The sequence below is a fragment of the Phragmites australis genome, chromosome 5, assembly GCF_958298935.1.
Source record: "Phragmites australis chromosome 5, lpPhrAust1.1, whole genome shotgun sequence".
Classification (NCBI taxonomy): Eukaryota; Viridiplantae; Streptophyta; class Magnoliopsida; order Poales; family Poaceae; genus Phragmites; species Phragmites australis.
The window spans coordinates 43,316,418-43,339,585 of NC_084925.1; the positions used below are offsets into that span (position 1 = coordinate 43,316,418).

The following is a 23,168-nucleotide window of genomic DNA, read 5'->3' on the forward strand; positions in this document are numbered from 1 at the left end:
CAGCATTAATCCAAATAATATCCCCAATCAAATCCAATTTTAAGGGACAAGATCCCTTTATATTCCCCAATTTGATCACATAAAGTACTGACCTAGCTGTTGCAGACTTGAAACGAAGATCTTTTTTTAATCCATGGTTGTTTTAAAGCTTGTTTATGTTCTCCAGGTTTACAAATAGAATCGAGAGACAAAACAGAGTAGCAATCAAGGATAATAGTACAGTGGACATGATCAACAATGGAAAAAAAATGGAACAGCAAATTGCGCCAACAGACTGATAGCTCATGATAAAAAAATAACTCATTTAATTCGATATCAAACGGTTCTATTCCCCTGCAGATCCGTTTTTGGATTATTTTCATTCATCAAACGTCCAATGCCCAAGGCAACGCTTGCCTAAAGTTCATTGCAATTGAAGGAGCAAAATGTACAAAATGGCACGAGAGAGCTCTCATCTCTACAACGTATGTAAATTCCTTACTCCTCTCTACCTACACCAGCATCCCTGGACCGCAAGGGCTTTGCATTTCCCTTACAGATGCAAATTGCATGAACTGGCTCACAGCACGCTGATTATTATTCGTTCTCTATGGACCAAGTAGTGCACATGCTTTGTAGTTCCTTTCAGCAACTACTTGACTACACCAAAATCCTTGAGTGACAAAACTAAATTAAGATGTTTGAACCAATCAAAAACTCCCAGAGTGGTGAGGAGCACACCTGAAGCATACCACAATTAAATTAGCCGTCTACTAATTCTTCTCCTCTTGCTTGTGGAAGAACTATGGTAATATGTTGAAGAAGATCCAACAGTAGCATCATCGCTCTGTTGACTCAGACAGGCAACAGCATCCAACACACCAACGGGGCTTTGTGGCACGGAGGAAATTGATGATCCAGCAGACTTTAGGATAATGTTTCCCATAGTAATCTTCTCTTGAATCATTTCATAGCATCTTAAAACTCTCTCCTAAAACACATAAATGTTGTTTATTTAGGCTGATTCGGAAACAATTTGAGCAAGTGTTAATGGTAACTAAAACATGAATAACAGCATAAGCAACTTTGTATTTAGAGGTTACCATCTAATGATGAGTGTAAAATGGTTTAGTAGGAAAATTGAGCTGTGAAATATTACCTTGTTCAAATATTTGCAACTGGTAGCAGCTCTCTCGAGTACAGAACTTCTGCATTCCCCGACCGCGGCAAGAGCGACACTGGCAGCGATCTCTGAGGGTCTGAACACCACGAATTCAGGACCTGCAGACCAAATTCTCAAAATTTAGACACTGATTGCTGCCAAATTGACAAATTCTGACCAAAATCCTAATAAAAGTACCTTTAGCAGTGCTCAAGATAAGGTCAGAAGAGCGAGAGCGTGCGAGCATGGAGGGTGCACCATGATCACTCAATTTGTGAAGGAAGTAATCAATAAATGCGCATGCAGTTACAGCTTGCATCCTCCACTTTAAGGTGCTCAGCACCAGAAGCTCCATCCTTTTTATGGTCCTTCCCTCAAAAACAAACTTTACCTCAGCAACCTGCCACGCAAAATCTTCAATTACTTGATAGAAAAGAGACAAAAATTCACAAATTACACGCAGGCAAGTTATGACGACTCACCTGCAAGTCCAAGGGGAGTGGCACAAAAGTTTCCTCCATTTTCGAAGCCAAAGACAAGCAAGCCACTGCCAAGAGTTGTGTCATCCAAGCTTTGCCTTCCTGCCATGATTCGGATCTTCCTCACATCAACACTATGTAATTTGAATAGGATTGCTTCCGGTGATACTAAAAAAGCTAGACTTACAGGAAGTTCATACGTGGAGAGGAATCTATCGAGGTAGTTCACAGACAAGACTGCAGTCAACGGCGCGAAACTGTAATGATCAATGACCTATCCAGCAAAAAAAATTGGAGATTCAGTGAGCTATGACGGCAATATACATTGAGGACGATACCGATGAGCAGCAATCAAATCAACAACCGCGATGAACTCCATAAAGGAGACAACTTTGCGAGAATACCGCACGTCACATATGGCATCTCACTAGTGACGCAAAAACAGATTTCCGTGGAGCAAGAGATCTCACCTTCCAAATCCAATCGACGGCGTCCCTCCTGACGGCGGCCAAATCCGGGCCCCCATGCCGCCGCCGCAGTTTCTGGGGGTACTCCTCCTTTGGCATGTGCTCCGCCTCCCTCTCTACGAGCGCCGCAATACAGTCATCCGACTGCAAGGGGAAGTCCGACAGGAACCCCTCGACGGCGAACCCGACGGAGGTGTCACGTGGCGGCGTAGCGGCCGCCCAAGAACTCTCCTCCCCCTCCTCGTCGAGGTCGAGAATGGCGGCGTTGTCCTCCGCGCACAGCAGCACGGAGGCGGCGCAGTCATAGCTCGGCACCATGCTTGACTTCCCCATACTTCCCAAAAATGCTACGGCAGAAATGTACGACTGGAATCACGAGCAATCAATACAGCAAAGCAACTCCGCAACCCCCTATTTCTCCACCCTTTTTCGCGAGCTGGTTGCTATTTTCTCTGGATTGCTCCTCCTCCCCCTCCCTTTCCTCTCTTCCTCTTCCTCTTCTTGATTTTATTCAGATAGATAAAAAAAGGTAATCTTTTTTTGCCTTTTTTTCTATTGTGTTCTTCTCAAGAGCAGAGAGAGGATTGGAGAGGAAGGGAGGGGGAGGAAGAAGACGGCCACTGTATAGTAGAAACAGGTAGCGAGACGAGTGGAGAGGAAGGGTTTATGTAGGGCGGCCGCACCTTCTTCCTAGTGAGCGGATGGGGGACGAGCCTGCGATTTCGGCGGGAGCCGGGGGTGTTGATGAAAAAACTGCCAGCGACTTCTTTGGGGGTTGTTTTGTTTTGGAATCTTCCTAGGATGGTCTTGGAGCGCGGATCCTTTGCGCGCACGACATTGCGTCGAGTTTTACGTGGAGTGTTTTTTTTTGTTTCTTGTCTATTTGACGTAGGCTAGTGAAATCTGGTACTTACACAAAATTCATGTGTGTACAATTAAGGGTCGAATATATGTCCAGGTTTGAGTGCTCTACGAATTTGGTGTTGGAACTCTAGGAGAAAATGTTATTTGATACAAGTAGTTCACTTAAGTGTCATGATCTTACAAGGCTGACAAACTTAAATGCCAAGAATTTATAATCTCACAAGTAGTGCATTTGTTTCTTTTTAGTTCGTGCATAAATGGAGAAAAAAGTGGTATGGTCACGACGTTTGCCTTTAATAATACTCTATTGGAGTTATCTTATTTGACTACTTGGAAATAGGGTTTTAAAGGTCTATTTGATACAGCTTCAGTTTCGAGATTTATGTTAGATTTGAAGTTTATATGATAAAATAAAGTAATTTAAACTTTTATTTTTAGTTTAAAATAAAAATCATATAGATCAACTAAATATGTCTAGCTTTATACAAGATTTCTTAAAATTAGATTTAACCAGCTTAAAAAAAACATTTAAATTCGCCATTGTGTTTACTGCATTATAGCATTTTTCTGTTAGCTATATTGGCATATCCTTCGAAGGAAAAAAAAAACTTCGCATATGTGCAAATGAATTCATAACTGACATCAAATTTTCATGATTCGTTTGATCTTTTTCAAACTGTTTACTGGCATGCCATGTCAAAGTCCTCCTAATCCTTTTTAATCGGAGACATTATCTTCTTTCGTTCCATCAAATGTGGTTAGAGTGCTTGTTGTGTAACATGTATATTCATTTTCGAGTCTTAAACTCGGCACAATTGTTCGTATTTTTTAAGATTAAATTTTAAGAGAAATATTATATATATATATATATATAAGTGGGTGTGTTCAGTAATCAAAGTAGTATCCATGTTAAGTGAGATATGATCTTACTTAAATGTGTGTTAAGACGCACCGCAGTGTGTGCACGTTCAACTTATACTTAAAAAAAATTGAGTATTACTACTGGTAAATGACCAAATTACCCCGGCAGAAGTAGCGCCCCTCAGAGGAAAGGAATGTTCCTTTTGTAATTTTTTAACATTATGTTTTTCGAATGTTGGGGAAATAATACCGAAAATGAGGAAATTCCAAAATTAATACATGCTCGTCCAACGGTTCGGCGAAAACTTATTTTCGCCCTAATGTTGGGCGAAAACATTATTTTTGCCAAACCATATGATGAAAACTGGTGAGGTGGCACCGGCAGAAGGGTTGGGGTGTCTAGCGGCAGTTTCGAGGCAATTTTCGCCAAACAATTTGATGAAAAATAGCTATCACCAAACCGTACGATGAAAATTGTATTTTCGCCAAAAGGGAGGCCGAAAAATCTAGGCCCCCTATCCCCTCACCCCTGCGCTCGCACGGCTGCGTCCATCACATTTTGCTGCTGCAAGTTGTGAGTAGAGATGGAGTGTGCCAGCAGAAGAGAGGAGAAGAGAGAAGAGAAGAGAGGAAGGGAGGAGGAAGGAGGAGAAGGGGGGAAGAAGGAGGAGGAAAGAGAAGGGGAGGAGTAATAAGAATATTAAGGTGATCTTTTTCCTCTATATTTATGTTTTAGATAGGTGTTTATCGTTCTATATGTATTTAGATTAAATTAGGGATTAGAAAAATAAATTTTCTTTTGTAAATGTTGATTTTAGTATAAATCTTTGTATTTGACTATTTTTAGTATTATGTTAAGAAAATAAAATATATATGCATGCAAATATTAGATCTCGGTACTCTAGTTATTTTGGACTTAGGACTAGTGGTTTGCAACAGAAAACAATAAAACAAAGAGAGGATCCAAAATACAATGCATCACCGAAGTATTTATGTTAAATTTTTAATATCAAATGGTATTAATTAATAAGTTATTGAGAATTAAATATATTCAATTTATTGGTGCTAGTAATATGTTTATTTAATAATGATATCCCTGATGTAGATTTAGGATAGTAATATTGATTAGATTTTAGGCAACTAAGATTATAATATTTTTCATTGTATGACTAGAAATGGTGGTTGGTATGGTCATTGTGTTAGTTAATTTTAAGTTAGTCGTATTGTATGAATGTAATTTAATTTTATTTCTAATTGATATATTTTTTATGATAGTTATGTCAAACTCTATAGATCTTAGGGTATTCTATAGAAATAGTTATATCCGTAACGATCCATCAGATATTGATTTGAACAATTTTTTATTTACCATCTTTGAGCACCCAAACCCTGAGGGCATAAGGATAAAGTAGATGAAAATGTGGTTCACACAATACTTTTAGCTTCACCCTCAGGTGTATTTTATTACGATGCAATGCATGTAGACTCGTACGTTAAATCCAGTTTATTATGAGTTAAAGAAAGTGTATCGGATGAACAAGTTATTGAAATGCTTATAGTGGTGCAGGCGGTGTTGGATTGAGTTCAATGTCCTGATGCAAAGTGAGTATTATTTCTTCAAACTCCGAAATATGAACAAGGGAAGAAGCAGCGGCATGTGTCACCTCAATGCTCGTAAACCTAAGACTACAACATCATCTCTATGTCTATATAGACTACAACATCATCTCTATGGCTAAATAGATTTAACTTTATACAAGATTTCTTAAAATTAGATTTAACTTTATACAAGATTTCTTAAAATTAGATTTAACCAGCTTAAAAAAACATTTAAATCTAAAGCTATGCAAAATAGGACCTTAGTATTTTTCTACTCCATTGGACTTACCTTGTTTGACTACTTGGAAAGGTCGAACATGAATATTTTGAATTATATTACTAGTACTTGGTATCTTACGAATCGAAACTAGCAATTCTCTACTGTTGTATAGGGGGCAGGCGCTAACGTTATTGGTTTACAAGTCATTGTCACCATTCATCGCCGTTGTGGTTACTGCATTATAGCATTTTTCTGTTAACCATATTGGCATATCCTTCGAAGGAAAAAACATTTCGCATATGTGCAAATGGATTCATAACTTACATCAAATTTTCATGATTCGTTTGATCTTTTTCAAACTGTTTACTGGCATGCCATGTCAAAGTCCTCCTAATCCTTTCTAATCGGTGACATTATATTTTTTCGATCCATCAAATGTGGTTAGAGTGCTTGTAGTGTAACATGTATATTCATTTTCGAGTCTTAAACTCAGCACAAGTGTTCGTGTATTTTTTAATTAAATTTTAAAAGAAATATTACATATATAAGTGAGTGTAGTAATCAAAGCAGTAACTATGTTAAGTGAGATATAATCTTAATTTATGTGTGTTAAGACGCACTGTGGTGTGTGCATGTAGTGCCGCGGTGCCCTTTGCAGCAGGAGCAGGAGGCGCGCGGGAGTGACCAATCTGCCCTTCCTCTCGGCCGCGTGCCCGCATCAGTTGTGCACCCGGTCCACAAGACCGGCCAACAGGCGGAGAGAAAGTTCTTCTGCTGGTTGGGTTGCCACCTGGCGGCTTGGACGTGCGGTGCCACCGAAGCGCTCTCCTACGTGTACTGGGCTTCTGACATTTTGCGCGAATGGCCTTACAGTTCTCCAAATTTGTGGATCTAAGGTTATGCAAGTAAGCAAGTTTCGTTGGCTTCAGTTGTGCACTCGGTCCACAAGACCGGCCAACAGGCGGAGAGAAAGTTCTTCTGCTGGTTGGGTTGCCACCTGGCGACTTGGACGTGTGGTGCCACCGAAGCGCTCTCCTACGTGTACTGGCTTCGGTCAAGGCTTCTGACATTTTGCGCGAATGGCCTTACAGTTCTCCAAATTTGTGGATCTAAGGTTATGCAAGTAAGCAACTGCAGGAAGAATCTAGAAGAGTTCAAATGCATAAAATGAGTAGGAATTTGGTACAAATTCTTGTTCTCTAATGGTCCATGACGTACAAAACTAAATGTTATAAAGGAGCGACAAACTGCCCAAAAGAACCCTGATATTTAGTCTTAGGAAAATCTATTAACAATGAATTGGAGACAACAACATAAGCGCAAACATAAGCTCATAACCATCATGCCAAATTAATTTTTTGCACCAGGTGCGATGTACTCATATGTCGGTTTAAAAAAAGAAAAAAAATCAAAACTGCGTGTTGGTTTCAATACAATCATCTATATATGATTATATACGACCATACAGATAGTTATGAGTTATTTTTTGGTGAACTGGATTATGCTATCAGCATCCTGCAAAATTCTCAACTTAAACAACGACATGTATAATCCTTGCAAATAAGATGTTGGGATTCGTATTTGTTTTCCTCCTTATACAACTCGTTGATTTGAGTTGAATTTTGTGGGGTGGTTAATGGTCGTACCATATTTAGCATCACCAATTAATTCTTTTTTCGAAATGATTCATGATTATTTGCGTGGCGTTTCAAGACTTGTGTGCACCTGATATTTTCCCTTTACCACATGTCATAGTTACAAGCTTTCCAGCTCTTGGAATCTTGTGCGAACTCATTAGACGCATATACATCTCGGTGGATATTTGGCCCTTTTCCACACACGGGATTCTGCGGGGATCGGACACTTGAAAAAAAAAAGCAGTTAATAGGCGGCAAAGCTTATCCCGAAAAAAAATTTATAAGATTTTTTATTAAAAGATTACTACAAAATCCTAATTTAGAGAATATTTTTTTTAAAATCAAATCTCATAGAATTTTCTACCTATATACTATCTAATCTTAGATATGTATACTATTTAGACATATACTCATGTATAGTTAAACTGTGCACTCGGTTTTACAGCTCTGATTTCATCCTGATGAAAAATGAATGAATCTACCCAAGCTAAGAATAACAAATGAAGCAAAAAATGCGCGGAATGCATGAGGCGAATCGGTGAACGTGCGCACTCGTGCTTGTTGCCCCGTGGGGACTGGGGAGTGGTACCTACTCCACTGAGCAAAGCTGAGCACTCATTGGATGGATTTGGGAGACGGGATTTGTGAGTGGGACTGAGAAATGTTGGTACTTGATTGGGATATCTTCAATCCAATGGTTGGTTTTGTGGACTGGGAAAAAACTTGGATTGGGAATGGGTCATTTCCCACCGTTTGAAACCCAAAGCAAGGAGGGGGGTTATGTTTGGGAGGAGTGGGAAAGATGGCGGATTTACAAATTTGTCCTCTATTTACCTTGTACAGGCCTATGAAGGGTATTTTCGTCATTTAAGAATGTATATCCTAAACCCAATACAATACATGGCAAACAATGAATTGGGATGACATCTCCTGTCTCAGTTCAAAACCCTTCATATCCCACCTCAAATCCTTGTCCCAATCCCATTTACTATCCAAAACCTGCCAACGGTGCGCATTGATCTGACAGGCCAAAAGAGGAAATAGAGGTATCCACTAACCTTTTCTGAAAAATATTACTAGTGCACTTACTTTAGAAGGATAGGCTATTTGTTTTAGCCTTGGACAAATAACTGATTCTACAAAGCTCTTGTTGTTTGGCATCATAAATTTTTAGTGGATTTTGATACAAAGAAAGTGTGCAGTATAAGTAATACCCTAATGGCAACCTCTAAACATCATCAAAATCTACAAAAACACCTCCAAGCTAGACTATAAATTTTAGTGGCAAAAAATGTTCCGACAATTAACTCTAGAATCGGATTGCTTGTTTTAGCTTCAACTTCCAAGATAAAATCCAGTTTTAAAAGCTGAAACAAACTTACCCTCCGTTTGTGTTTGCAAAGCGTAATATATCTCTATCATCTCATCGCCTGTTGCGCAATTATTTTGTTTTCTGATCTGTACGTGTTCTACTTTTCTTTGGTCGTACTGACCAAACTGTGCAGTGTCAATCCCAATAAAAGCGAGTGGAAGCACCAGCAGAGCATGCTACCATTGGCTGTTTTGCCCATTGCGTGCAGAGGAAGTGAGTAGTAGAATATTGGCGCTGTGCACAAAGGAGGAGGTGCGATCCAACAGTGGCGCACGCCACAGAAAAATCCCGGATTTTGGCGTCGCGCCCGATCAAAATTTCGCGGGAACATCTGGTGTTTTCCCCTGTTACAGTCGTCTAAGGTGATCGAGAAGGCGATTCGGATTCCAGCGGAAGTCGTATATGGTTTGTTTTGTTTGGACTTTTAGTGAAGCAGAGTAAGGTTGTGTTTATTTTTAAGTTGGGGTTGTGTTTATTCTTAAGTTGGGGTTGTGTTTTTGCACTGACTGTGTTGTTATGAGTATGGAGTTGTTCATCTGGGTGGCTTTGGCTATAGCTTCTACGGTGAGTCGTCGTAAGCCTTCGCTTTTCTATATGGTGAATTGGTGGTCAACTATCGTTCAGTGGTTTAGATATGTTCTGATGGTTCTATGGTGTTAATTGATACGGTAGATTTCAAGATTTGGAGTTTCTCGTCGGAGCGGCAGTAGAGCTCACTTCGATGCTGGTGGTCGCCTTCGGCGGCGATAGACGGAGAAGCGGCAGTGGAGCTCACTCCGATGCTGGTGGTCGTCTTCGGTGACGGTAGATGGAGAAGATGTGCTTGGTGCAAAGGAAGACCCTCGAGGACTGCAATGTAATTTTTATTTTCTTAGAGTTTTTGTTGCAATTTGGGGATGTATTGTGCTTCCTTTAATATATATCCATCCCTTTGGAAAAAATCGCGGGGAAATCTGATTGCTGCTTCTTTAGTGGATCACGGGGTAGCTGACGTGTAGGCTGAGGCAACCGGATCACGGGGCAGGGCAATTACACCTCTGCCTGTGCGTTTGAGGAAAGAACCGGGATCGCATCTCCATCCGTTCGATCATGGCATGGGGCAAGACGATGGAGATGCAATGGTTGAGGCCGTGCGGCAGCGACCGAAACTCCGACGAGAGTTTAATGGACGGACATGGCGGCGAGCCTTGATAGATCGTTCGTTTTACTCGAGACAGCAGTATGCCAGTATGCATGGCGACCTCGCGCAGGCCTTGATCAGCTATGCTGCCTCTCGCCCAGCTGCAAAGTGGACGGCGTGCACGCTCTGGCAGCCCCCTGCTCACTTTAGCACTAGCATCAGCCATGACCGTAGACTAGCCCATCAATGAAGGCAATCACTCGTCATCTCGGTGGACGTCTCTCTCTCTCTCTCTCGGTGGACGTTTCTCGCTCTCTCGGTGCACGTCTCTCTCCCCGTTGCCATGCTTGACTTGTCCTACCAATTTTTCTCAGCTCCGGTTTGGTGTTTTATGTAATGGGTTCCATCCGTCAATCGACTGTAGTGGAATCGATTACACTCGACGATTTCTTCTTCCTGCCGTCTGCATTATTTAGCTTCATCCTCATGTCATTGTTCTACTTCCTCACACCTTCTCCACATCGTCCTCCTCCCTTCGTCTTTAGTGGCTTGTTGAATTCACACCTGCTAGCCATCGCCTTGCTAACACGGTAATGTTCGATCGCCTATTTGCCTTTTTTCTCCCCTGCGACATTGTGCTATCATCGTACATGTCTCTAGCATGTCGCTCGCTGCACTATCATGATATCGTCTAGCGGTGGATGCAGATGATCTCATATGCTCCTCTCTCTACTTTCTTCTCTTCTTTCTACTCTTTTTTTTCTTCCTCTCATGTATGAAAATAAATGTTAAGAAAAGAATATTCAAGTAAGTTTTTTCTGACTTTGAAGCAGTAAGGAAGGGTTGGGGGCTAGAACCCTCGCCCCCTTAGATCCGCCCCTGTCATCGCCCATCCTACAACAAAATCCTTAGCCGATGAACCTAGCTCAATCTCTTCCACTTTGATGTTTTCAAAGCATGTTTAGAACACAAGTACTTCGTAACAATTTACTAAGGAATCCAGAGAATTGTTAACGGACCTCGGGTTCCCCCAGCTAGGCATGTTCTGTTGCGCGAGGAAGCTGTGTGATCGTGTCAATCGATCTTCGCGAGCTGATTTATAAGACGGCACCCCATCTCCATGCAACATGGGCTGTAGAGAACACTGTTTTGTTTGGTTGACTCGCACTGGTATCCCATATGCACAAATTGTACTTGACCCTGGCATGGTTCGATTGAATGAGCATATCAAACTCGAGTTCTGAATCTGCTGGTGACCAACAGATCACATACATATAGTAGTACAGTCGTAGTCGGTGCGTGTGAACAGAGTAATCCTTTACACTGTAGCATCTCATCTGCATATATATATATATATATATATATATATATATATATATATATGTGTGTGTATGTATGTATGTATGCAACTATACGATCCATACCAGTTCTTAATTCTGTGGGGTGTCAAGTGAATCGATGCCATCACAAAACATCATGCTCGGCTGCTCGGTACGATCATGTATCGAAACACTTTTTACTAGTTGCTCATTACTCCCTAGAGTGGCATGAGTGCGAGATTTATGGACAGCGCATTGGAGTTCAAAGCCTCGTGCTCAGAAAATGGTCCTGATCGATCGCTCAAGGACGAACTCATTTCCTCACTACGGTCCAGTAGATCCACTTGATCGCATGATGCGGCAGATCGACTCAACGGGTTAGTGATTTTTTTTTTCGCGCCTCCTATTCTCCAGACGTCTAATTTCTCGATTTTAATGGAATGACGTTCTTCCACGCTGTCAATGAGGTATAGGGTTTCGGAGTTTGTGGAGTTGGAGGTTATATGGCTGCCCGAGGAGGAGGTGGGTGAGAGGGCAAAGCGACAAGTCGACGGGGACGCTGACCGTCGTGAGTCAGATGATAAATAGCGGATAGGTTGGTGCTAGATTGGAGGAACTCTAAAACTAAGATGTTAGTGTGGTGGGATAATGTGAGCAAATATGTTGCTAGAGATAGGTGCAGGAGGACGAGAGGTGGGGCTAGAGCACATAAACAAGTGTTGTAGTAGTCCGGAGATTGAAGAAATAACGCTAGTTATCCGATGAAGATCGAATGGATGAGTACATTGCTTGATTGAAACATTTGTTTTCAAATGAATGTTTTTTTTTTGCCGCTAAGGAATCGGTGAGTGATCTGCAAATCTAAGGCGTTAGGAACTTAGACCTTATTTGTTAGGACTTTAGTTCTAGCTTCATCTTAAATTTGGTGTTTATAAGTTAATATAAAGTGATTTAAGTATCTATTTTAATGTAAAATATAAATAGAATGACTCACATAAACAACTACATAGTACTGTTAGCTTCAACTCTAATTTTTTTTTAAGATAACAAGGTCTACTGAACAGTCCTGAAAAGCATTTGCACCTCTCATGGTACTTTTCTTTTTTTTAAAAAGAAACTTAGACCATCTGCCCGTTCCGCGGTGCAGATCGACCTCAACGGGTAAGTAATCTGCAGATCTGAGACGATAGAATAATCTTAGAAGTTAGAACATGCGTGCTGTTGGCGTGATCTGCACGCCGCGCACACATGCAGGCTGCTGATCGAATCAATTCCTGCTCTGTTTTACTGGCATCCAAGAAGCAAATGCAGTGGATCGATCCTTCTGAATCTGATCCTCATGATCGAACGTGCCACAGTGCCTCTCGATCCGACATGTTTAGGTGTCCCGTTGATTGAGGCGCACGTCGAAAATTTTCTGGTTGCTAAAAAGGTTGTAATCTAGGCCCGCCTTAGCCTCCAAAGATCTAAAATAAACGAAGGCCAGCGAGAGGACAGGGGCACAACATGTACGTGTCCTCGATCGAGATTGGCGGAGCTAGATCGCCAGCTCGACCACCTGAAAAGGATGGCGTCGTGGTAGTATATAAAGAAACGTATCATATCACACCGACGAATGGTAGAGGCCATGGAGAAATTGGCCGGTTTGCCTTGGTCTGGCTTGTCTTGGTCCCTGCGTTCCCAAAGCAAAAACTGCAATAAGTGCAGAAACAGGTATCGTGCCTGAAGGTTGGAGATCGACGAGGATCGCACGGCTCGGCTCGGCTCGGCTCGGCTCGACCCTTACCGTGCCTTAACGGCCATGGCGGCCTCCGTTGCTGAGCCCGACGCGAATACATTAGCTTATCGCGCGTGCCTTGTTACGCAGCGATCTTTTTGCATGTAGTTACCTGGTGGTTGTATAGATTATGGCTTGGATCTGTAACTTTTAGCTAGAGATCTAGCAAGCAACGACAACCGAACGGTGAACGCCGAAGGGTGGCTTTGAATCAAGCGCCGCCCGCCACCGTCTTCACTGCCGCCGCCGCGCCGGCCGATCGGTCAACCCCCCCCCCCTCCCCCCCACACACGCACACATACGCGCGGCGCGGGCACACGCTGCCACGCTCCGGCCGGACCATCCTAGCATTCCTATCTATGTTGGGTATGTTTGATTCTTCGTATCTTCTCCATTCTAATATAGTGAATACTTAGAATCTTAAAAAACTTGGTTTAGTTATTTATATTTATTATTATAGTCTGATTTGATAGGAATAAATATATAATATCATTTTTATCTTAGTTTTCCTTCGTATCCTGATCCGATGGATATAGATTCTGTATCAGCTTATATAGACAGCTTACTAAGATATTATCGTAAAATCTTTTTTATATAAATAACTAATCATAACTCTTATATCAATTCACAACTTCAATTTTAATTAATCAAACAGAAACTCTACCCAAACTGTCCCCGAAAATTGTGCGGGGTTGAGATACGCGGGCGGAATCTCTGGACGGGATTCGCACGGCAGGCGTGATCTCTCCTCCCGCTAGCCGTTTCCCTCCTCTCCTGCTCGCGTCCACTCTTCCCCTCCGCCGCCGCCCTCGAGCCCCCCTTCCTCACCCTCCTCCGCGCCTTCTCCCGCTCGCTCTCGTGGCCGAAATGCGTGCTGCCTGGATTCGCCCCCCCCCCCCCACCAACTACAACGGAGTATCTCCAAAACCGAAGCCTGCTCCTACAACACCGTTAGGCCGGCTTCAGGGGCGCGCGGGGACGACGATAGGCTGCGCGACAGCGAACCAGACGCGCGGGGCAGCGAGGACGGGTAGCGGGAGGGGAGATCGCGCATCTTCCGTTGCGGGTACCATGCGACCAGTGCCGCAGCCTACAATAGTTTTCAAACTATCTTGGTACACTTAACAGAGTGCTTATTATTTATTCGTAGCTATCACCTGCAGATTAATTTTGTTTGATATTTTGAAATGGAGATGACTTTGGCTTGCAATGTCCGGTTGACTCAAATATGAAATAATTAGCCATTACTGTATTGGGGGCTGCATTTTGTCATATGGGCTATAGTGTGCGCTCATGTTTGTGGTTGTTTTCAAATATTAATGACAGGTGCAAAACAACATTAAGAAATTACAACTTATTTTTGCCAAAAACTAGACTAAAAGTCAACTGATTCCTGTCTTTTTCTATTGAAAAAAGGCTTATCCAAGTGCTTACAAAAGAGGTGACCCGAAAGATTTCAATGAATTGCTATTTGGTTAGATTGGAACAATTGGATTCGAAGAAAAGAAAGATTCCAAAGGAAGTTGAGTAGCTAGCAAGGAATTTCCTTTTTGACCCATTGAAGTACACACCATATTCGCAATGACTCACCACCCTGGCAGGTGGATTTCAAATTTGTACGTTTCTGCTCTCTTTTCAGGAGCTTGCTAGAGTTCAGGGTTTCTAGCCTTCTAGATTGTCGTTTTAGTGGCTTGCTTGCTTTCCTTTGCAATATGATCTAATAATATTCGATATATTCAAATGAGAAATGGTGCCTCTTAGATTTTATTCCACATTGAAGGTATTTGTATCCTTTAAACAATGGTTTTTCCCCTTTGGGTAAAAAACATAGACTTTCTTGAGGAGATTTTCGTTACAAATGGTACAAAAGTATTCCCTGACCAAATGTATAAAGAAAAGTAGCTTGACATGTAAATCTTGCAGAAGTTCAGACTTTGCTTCCATACGTCAAATATGGGTGTGGTTTGGGCGTTTGGCATGCTTTACTATTTTCACGGATCTCATCTTGATAGTCCTCAAATTGTTAATCAATATACAAAAAATAATCTTATGACTTATGATAAATTATGAAGCTTTCAGTTTGGCAACCAAAATATCTTCTTTTTCCTTAAAAAAAAAGAGTTGTAGTTGCTGATAGCACTATCTGTTTGTCTGTAGGTGATCAAAAGTATTCTAGCGAGTCAGATGCAGCTATGCAAAATGTTTATTTGTTATTACCAAAATTAATTTAGTTTAGGTACATCTATGCATCAGTTGATTTGTTATTGTCTAAATTAATTTAACTTATGAATGTTTGTACAACATTATTCACTCAAGAGTGCAACAATTATCCTTGACCTCTATTTACAGTGTTCATTCAATCAATATGTTCTTCATAATTGGTCTCACGTCTGTTCAATTGCCTACGTAAAAGCATTAATTGGCACAGTTGGTTGTAGCTGATGAGTTGAAATTACACATGCTGTTGAAGTGTTGTACAATAGTGGGGATGGGGCGCTTGCCTTGGGTTCCCAGATCAATCTACCCCTAGGTACCCCTTCTTTGATCCCTGTCAATCTTAACTTGTGCCTCTGATTTGATTTTGATTTCAGTCATAAATTCAATTTTGGTTTCAGTCATAATCTGATTGGCAGGCTAGGTCTCTTCTTTGTCACAGAGGAACAATTGAATTTTGCCTTGTCATCACAATTACAATCCTAAAACTTGACCTCAGCATAATTTAAATGTGTATGAAATTGTCAGGTGGATAATTTATTTACGGATCCAAGTTTCAGAGATTGAAAGAATAATTTAGTTAGCTTTACTGCATTATTCTTGAATTTTAACTTCTAATGCCTCGAATCATTATGAGCTATATAATTGGAGATATATTTCTCGAGTATTTCTTGCTGTTTTTCTTTATTGTTTAATCAAGCTGGTGATCTTGTCTTTTAAATCTACTTGCGCAGAATATTCAGAGGAAGCATATATGGCCCTCTTTATTTTCTAAAATGAACATAGATGAGGCAATGATAGCTGAAGGTAGAACTGTGGAAGCAAGCATGGCTTGACATTGGCCGTCATGAATAGCTACATGAGGTTTGACCGAGGAACTATGCATTTTAGCCAACTAATCTTTTAACAGGATGGAGATTTGTCATAGGCTTAATGACAGAATCATGAGTAAATAAAGTTTCAGACTATTAGAAAATATGTTAATACAAAACTTGTGAGCATTTATTTGTACAGGTGCTAATACCGTTGCTTGGGATGATAGTTGGCTTAGGATAGACTAAATATCTAACTCTCGAAGTTGGTAAGATTGGTTACTTTGTCCTCAGCAATTTCATATTGTTTGTCTTCGATCAGGATATTGTACTGACTCAGTTTAAAGACACCCTAATCATGAGATATATATTTAAAATTCAAAAAGATTACCAATAACTAACCCTAACCTTACCCTTTTTTAAGATGAAGGAATGACCTTAATCTTGCCCTGGAAGTAGTAAAACCTGGGTGGAATGACAATATCTTTCTATGGTGTCATAGATTACCGATTGATGTTCCAACAAACCCAGATATGTGAGTTGCTTTGAACCTCACTATAACGAGTTAGCTTAATTGTCTAAGGCCCGAGGTAATAATTCATTCTTCTGCATTGATGTGTCTGGGTATTTCATTTCAATTTTATGCGCTCGTAGAATGGTTAAGAACTAGAATCGCTAGTTTGTACGTTGAGTATCCTTTATCACACCGTAGTATAAACTTTGCACATGAGTTTAAGATATGTTAACTACAGCGAAGAACACAAGCAATCAAAAGAGAAGAGCGAAAGATAGTTCAGAGCCACGACAACGAGCCGTGCTCCATATCGCCATTGCCTTCCAGTATGTTCTTTCTTTCTTGTCCGCCAAGAACAAAGATCTCATGTTCTTTTAACAGAGTTCTCATGCCACCTAGGAAACATGGGCTAAAAGCTACCCTATTACATGGGCCTCCAGCCCTAAGTCAGCCATTCAGGTCCATGAACCCTTGAGCTTGGTTGTCGCAGATGCACCGGCCGTTCCCGCTTCTTCAGTGCCTTGCTGTCTTCTACTCCTTCCAGTGCCTCACCTTCCTGAGTAGATGGTTGGCCAGTGACAATCCCCTCTCCTTGACGTGAGGCTTGTCCCCTCTCAGAAAACGTTGACGCAGCACATCTTCATCCTCTCAGGTAGCTAGATCAACCGGCCATGAGGACCATTTGATCAAAACCTGTTGAATTGCTCCATTCTAACGCCTATGAAGGCGCCTGTCCAAGATTTTCTCCGGTACCTGCAAAACAGCTAGTATGTCTGGCAATTCGGTGCTCACCTGCTGAATTGGAAGGACAACCTTCTTCAATTGAGATACATGGAACACTGGATGGATGGTAGAAGAATTGGGTAACTGCAAGCGGTAAGCTACCAATCCAATCTTCTGTAGTATTATGTATGGACCGAAATACTTGAAAGAGAGTTTGTGATTGGCTCTAGCTGCAACAGAAGTTTGAACATAGGGTTGAAGTTTCAAGTACACCTTGTCTCCCACTTCAAATTGTCTATCACTTCTCTTTTTATTAGCTTGATTCTTCATTCTTTGTTGGGCTCTTAACAAATGCTGATGGACCAATTTTGTCATAAGTTCTCTTTCCTTCAACCATTCTTGCAAGTCAGGGATTTGGCAAGCTTCAATTCTGTCTATACCCAAGTGTCTAGGCTCATGACCATATAACACTTCAAATGGAGATCTTCCTAGAGCAGAATGATAGCTAGTGTTGTACCAAAACTCAGCTAGAGGTAACCAATGAGCCCATTTGTGTGGACAAGCATTTGCAAAGCATCTTAAGTAAGTTTCGAGACATTGGTTTCCTCTTTCCGTTTGTCCATCAGTTTGGGGATGATAAGAAGTGCTCATTCTAAGATCTGTGTTAGTCATTCTAAACAATTCTTGCCAAAGAGAACTGGTAAAAATTTTATCCCTGTTTGAAACCATGGCTTTAGGCAGTCCATGCAACTTAAAAATGTTGTTCAGGAAGACTACATCCACTTGAAAAGCAGTGAATGGATGAGCAAGAGGTATGAAATGAGAATACCTTGGAAATTTGTCTACCACCACCAATATGCAATTGAATTTAGATGATTTGGGCAATCCTTCAATGAAATTGAGAGTAACCACTTGCCAAGCCCCTTCTGGCACCGGCAATGGAGCAAGTAACCCTGGGTAAGCCACCCTTTCTGCCTTTGCTTGTTGACAAATGGTACATTGAGACACAAAGTTTTGTACTGCTTGTTTCATTTTGGGCCAAGCAACCAGCTTCTTTACTCTTTTATAGGTAACCTCAAATCCTGAGTGACCTCCAATGGCACTTGAGTGTAAGGCTCTGATAATCTTAAGCTGCAAGTCTGCATCATGGGCCACCCAAATGCTGTTTTTTACCTAATAATACCATCTTTTAAAGTGAATGGTCCAACCGCCCCTTTTACAGCCAACTCAATCCACAATTTGCATGTTTCTGCATTGTTTTGGTAACATGCTGCTAACTCTTCTAACCAAACTGGTTGGGCAATAGACAAACTTGACAGCTAAGAGGTATGATTATGTGAAACCCTTGAGAGTGCATTAGCCACCCTATTCTCTGACCCCTTTTTATATGCTATCTTGTATTGTAATCCTAGTAACTTTGTGAGGGCCTTATGCTGCCAAGGAGTCGATAACCTTTGTTCTTCTAGGTGAACTAGACTTCTTTGGTCAGTTTTGATGATGAATTCAGCTTGTTGCAAATATGATCTCCAATGATCCACTGCCATGATAATAGCCAAATACTCCTTTTCATAAGTGGATAAACCTTGTGTTCTTGGACCTAAGGCCTTGCTCACAAAGGCAATTGGATGACCATCTTGTTGGAGAACAGCACCAATACCCTTTTTAGAAGCATCAGTTTCAACAGTGAACTGTTTTTGAAAGTCTGGCATGGCCAAAACAGGGGCGCTCACTAAGGCTTGTTTGAGGGTCTGGAATGCCTCTTTTGTGTGCTGGGTCCATACAAAGAATTCCCCCTTTTTTAGCAAATTAGTCAATGGTTTGCTAATCATGCCAAAGTTATTCACAAACTTTCTATAATACCCAGCCATTCTCAAAAAGCTTCTGACATCCTTGACACAACTGGGTGTGGGCCACTGCTTTACAATGTCTATCTTTGTAGGATCAGTTGAAACTCCTTCTGCACTGATAATATGGTCCAAATATGCCAACTTGTTCTGAGCAAAAGAGCACTTAGAGAGCTTGATCTTCATCTGTTGTTATGCTAGTATGTCAAAGACTTGCTTTAGATGACGGATGTGATCATTCCAAGTTTTGTTGTACACCAGTATATCATCAATAAAAACCACTACATATTTTCTAAGTAAAGGTGCAAAAATGGTGTTCATGACTCCCTGAAATGTTGCTGGTGCCGCAGTCAATCCATAAGGCATTACTGAGTACTCATAGTGCCCATTATGGGTTTGAAATGCAGTTTTGTAATCTTCTTCGGCACCCATTCTTATCTGGTGGTATCTTGCCCTTAGATCCAAGGATGTAAACCAGTATACACCTTGTAATTCATCTAACAACTCATCAATCATAGGCAGTGGGTATTTGTTTTTAATAGTCATTGCATTTAATCTCCTGAAATCTACACACAATCTCCAGTTTTCTTCTTTACTAGTAAAACAGGTGAAGAAAAAGGGCTAGAGCTAAGTTGAATCATACCATCTCTTAGCAATTCTGCCACTTGTCTTTCTATCTCATCCTTTTGAGCAGGGTTATATCTATATGGACGAATTTTGAAAGGTTGGGATCCTGGTAGCAAGGGAATGGTATGATCATTTGTTCTCTTGGGTGGCAGTTGAGTAGGTTCAGTAAAGAGTGAAGCATATTCTTGAATCAATGCCTCAACTTCTATTGGTAACTGTGGCTGGACCATCTTGGTTTCTTCTACTGCCTTTAACTGCAGAATGAACACCACTCCATCAGCCTTCTGTATTGCCTTAACTTCTTGTTCATAGAGGTTTGTGCCTAAACTGATTTGAGAGGGGATGCCTTGTAGTCTGACAGAAGCTTGTTTGTTTTTGAAAGACATCCATTTCTCCACCTAATGTACCTGCATAGGACTATACTCTTCTAACCAATCCATTCTAAGAATAATATCATTCCCATTCAGAGGAAGTATTTTGAAGTTGCTAAAAAATGTATGTCCTTGTATCCCCCATTCTTGGTTTCTTAGTTCATGAGTACAAATCAAGATATTGCCATTTGCTACCTTGACCTTCATAGGTTTCAGCAGCTCTTGCCAACCTGACAGACAAGCTGCCAACTGTTCACTTATAAAAATGCGAGAACTTCACGAGTCCACCAACATGATCACTTCACATTGTGCTAGATAACCATGCATTCTAACAGTTTTGATGCCTTCTATACCATTCTAGGCCGACTGTGAGACTGCCATAATATTTTCTTCAGATTCAATTAACAACCTGGAATATGGAGACTCAACTTCTTCTACAAGATCAGGTAATAACTGCCATAATTCCTCAACCACATTCAAAGGTACTGAAGCTGCACACTTATGATTCATACCCCACTTCTTACCACATTTAAAACATAACCCTTTGATCTTCTATAAGCCTTGAGGGATGCCAATCTGTCTTCACTGTAATTAGATTTCATTCCACTGACACCAGATGAAAACCTCTTCTCTTCAGGCATCTGATTACTGGTAGCAACCTTAATGTTGCTGAATGGAGCAGACACATTAGTCTTCAAAGAGTTTCTCAGTAAGTTGACGCCCTCTACTCTTTTAACTTCCCTCTTGGGAGATTCTTGCAAGGCTTCTTCCTGCAAGAGAGCCAAGGAGCTAGCAGTATCTAGATCTATTGGTCCATGAAGTAATACAATAGCCTTGATATCCCCTCTTAAACCATCTATAAATCTATTGGTGATGACAAACCTATTGATGGTAGAATCATGAGCTAACAGTTGATGTATCAATTCATCAAATTTTTCAATGTAATCCACTACTGTACTAGTCTGTTGAATCTGAAAGAACTACCTAATTAATTGATTTCCTTGATCTCTTTCAAATCTATGACACAAAGCTAGACCAAAATCATACCAACTGGACTGAACAACTCTAGCATCCAGAGATTGCAACCAAAATACTGTAAAACCCACAAAGTGCATAGTGACACCTTCACCCAACAATTCTATGGAATCTCATACAGATCAAAAAATGTTTCACATCTTTTTATCCACATTTTAGGGTTGGAGCCATCAAATTGAGGGAAGTCCAATTGAGGTAAAGCAGAAGCTATGCTCGAATTCAACCCGAAATGGCTTGTCATCTGAGAGCCCCCAGTTCTAGCATGAATAGAATCAAAAGTAGGAGGATGCATCGCACCTGTGACCGGAGGTGGTGTCAGGGTGGAATTCACCCCAAAACTATACCCCTGGTGCTGTTGCGCAGAGTGGTGGCTGAATTGCCCGAACACCGCCTTAGATGAGGTCGCTCCCAGGTTCGCGGAAGCCGGTGTTCCTTGAGTGCTTGCGGCCTCCTTATGGGCTGGAGACGCAGTGATGACTTCCCCCACTGATCTTACACTCATAGCTTCCACTTGTGCTCGTAAATCGGCCATACTGGTTGCAGATCCAGCACACTGCTCTCCATTTGCGGCTTCCATTGGTCAATTTCCCCCTTGGCTATCTTCAACTCAAGCACGGTCTCTCGCACCTCAGTGATCGCCTTGTGGTTCTCCTCATTTCCCTTGACACTCTCGTCCAACCTCCTCAAGATCAAAGCAAATTGATCTTCCGTCTTCATCGCCACTTGCAGTCACGTGTGGTGATCGTGCCCCGCCAGGATGAACTGCTTTGATGCCAAATATTAACTACAGCGAAGAACACAAGCAATCAAAAGAGAAGAACGAAAGATAGTTCAGAGCCACAACAAACGAGCCGTGCTCCATATTGCCATTGCCTTTCAGTCTGTTCTTTCTTTCTTGTCCGCCAAGAACAAATATCCCCTCTGCCTTTTAACAGAGTTCTCATGCCGCCTAGGAAATATGGGCTAAAAGCTACCCTATTACATGGGCCTTCAGCCCTAAGTCAACCATTCAGGCCCATGAACCCTTGAGCTTGGTTGTCACAGACGCACCAGCCGTTCCCGCTTCTTCAGTACCTTGACGTCTTCTACTCCTTCTAGTGCCTCTCCTTTCTGAGTAGATGGTTGGCCGGTGACAAGATATCAATTCATTCTTTTGCATGATGGTTACAAACTGAGAAACATTTTTTTAATACCGATCGGAGTACAATGAGAACGACTACAAAGACAACATCCTCCGGTTGTAGGAGAATTTCTTAAGTATATCAGGAAATATATAGTTCAGTTAGATTATTTAACACGCTGTTAGAACATTATTAAATTTATTTTTATATTCGTATAAATTTCACGTACACATTTACTAGTTAAAAAAAACGCGTCCTATCCCGTCCGCGGCGCCTACTTCTCGCCCGCCCCTGTAAAAACCGTTGCATCACACAACGGCGCGGAGACCGCGACGCGTACGCACGTACATCGCCCTGGTTCGTACGTGCTTGTGTGTCTACGGCTCTACGCTACGCAGAGGCAGAGCAAAAAGAAGAAGAAAAAAAAAAGGCTGTGACATGGGGATGTCACGTGGTGACTCAAGAGAGCGGTCTCTGGAGTGCCCGTCGCTACTGCGATTCGTTTCGGTACTTGCGAAATACCACGACGCCAAAACATTATTAACCTTAAAACACAGCCTCAGTAAATGGTATTTTCTCCCTTCTTTTTTATTTGTCTTTTTAAAAATCTATGTAGTTAAATTTTGAGTAAATTACATAAAACTATAAGTATTATATTATTTATAACATAAAACTATAAATATTGTAAATAGTAACATAAAATTATAAGTATTGTGCACTAATTTCACACAAAACTCTATTTTAATTAGATTCATCTAAAAAATAATCTTATATTTCTCTAAAAATCTAAAAAAAAATTGTACGTGTTCCATAAACCATGTGTAATCTATTTAATTAGAATTATTTAAAAAGCATGTGTAGAATTTAAACTAAAATTCTCAAAAATACTACTTTTATAACTCCTAAATTATTAGGATATCAAATAAAATCCCAAAAATATATAAAAATTCACTAATGTTCTTCTTATATGATAGAATAACTTCTAAAAGTAACTCACCTTTTCACTATATAACTTAGGACTGAAAATAATTTTAAAAATTAGTACATCATA

At 41.0% G+C, this 23,168-nt stretch overlaps 1 protein-coding gene across 1 annotated transcript; it reads right to left on the reverse strand.

Moving 5' to 3' along the window:
* Positions 1-285: 285 nt before the first annotated feature.
* LOC133919846 (cyclin-D3-1-like) lies at positions 286-2,739 on the reverse strand. The gene is made up of 6 exons (XM_062364385.1): positions 2,091-2,739; positions 1,808-1,894; positions 1,624-1,722; positions 1,340-1,541; positions 1,139-1,260; positions 286-970 (listed from the first exon to the last, which is right to left on the reverse strand). The coding sequence occupies exons 1-6, from the start codon at positions 2,418-2,420 to the stop codon at positions 737-739; spliced, it is 1,074 nt and encodes a 357-aa protein (XP_062220369.1). The 5' UTR covers positions 2,421-2,739; the 3' UTR covers positions 286-736.
* Positions 2,740-23,168: the final 20,429 nt, after the last annotated feature.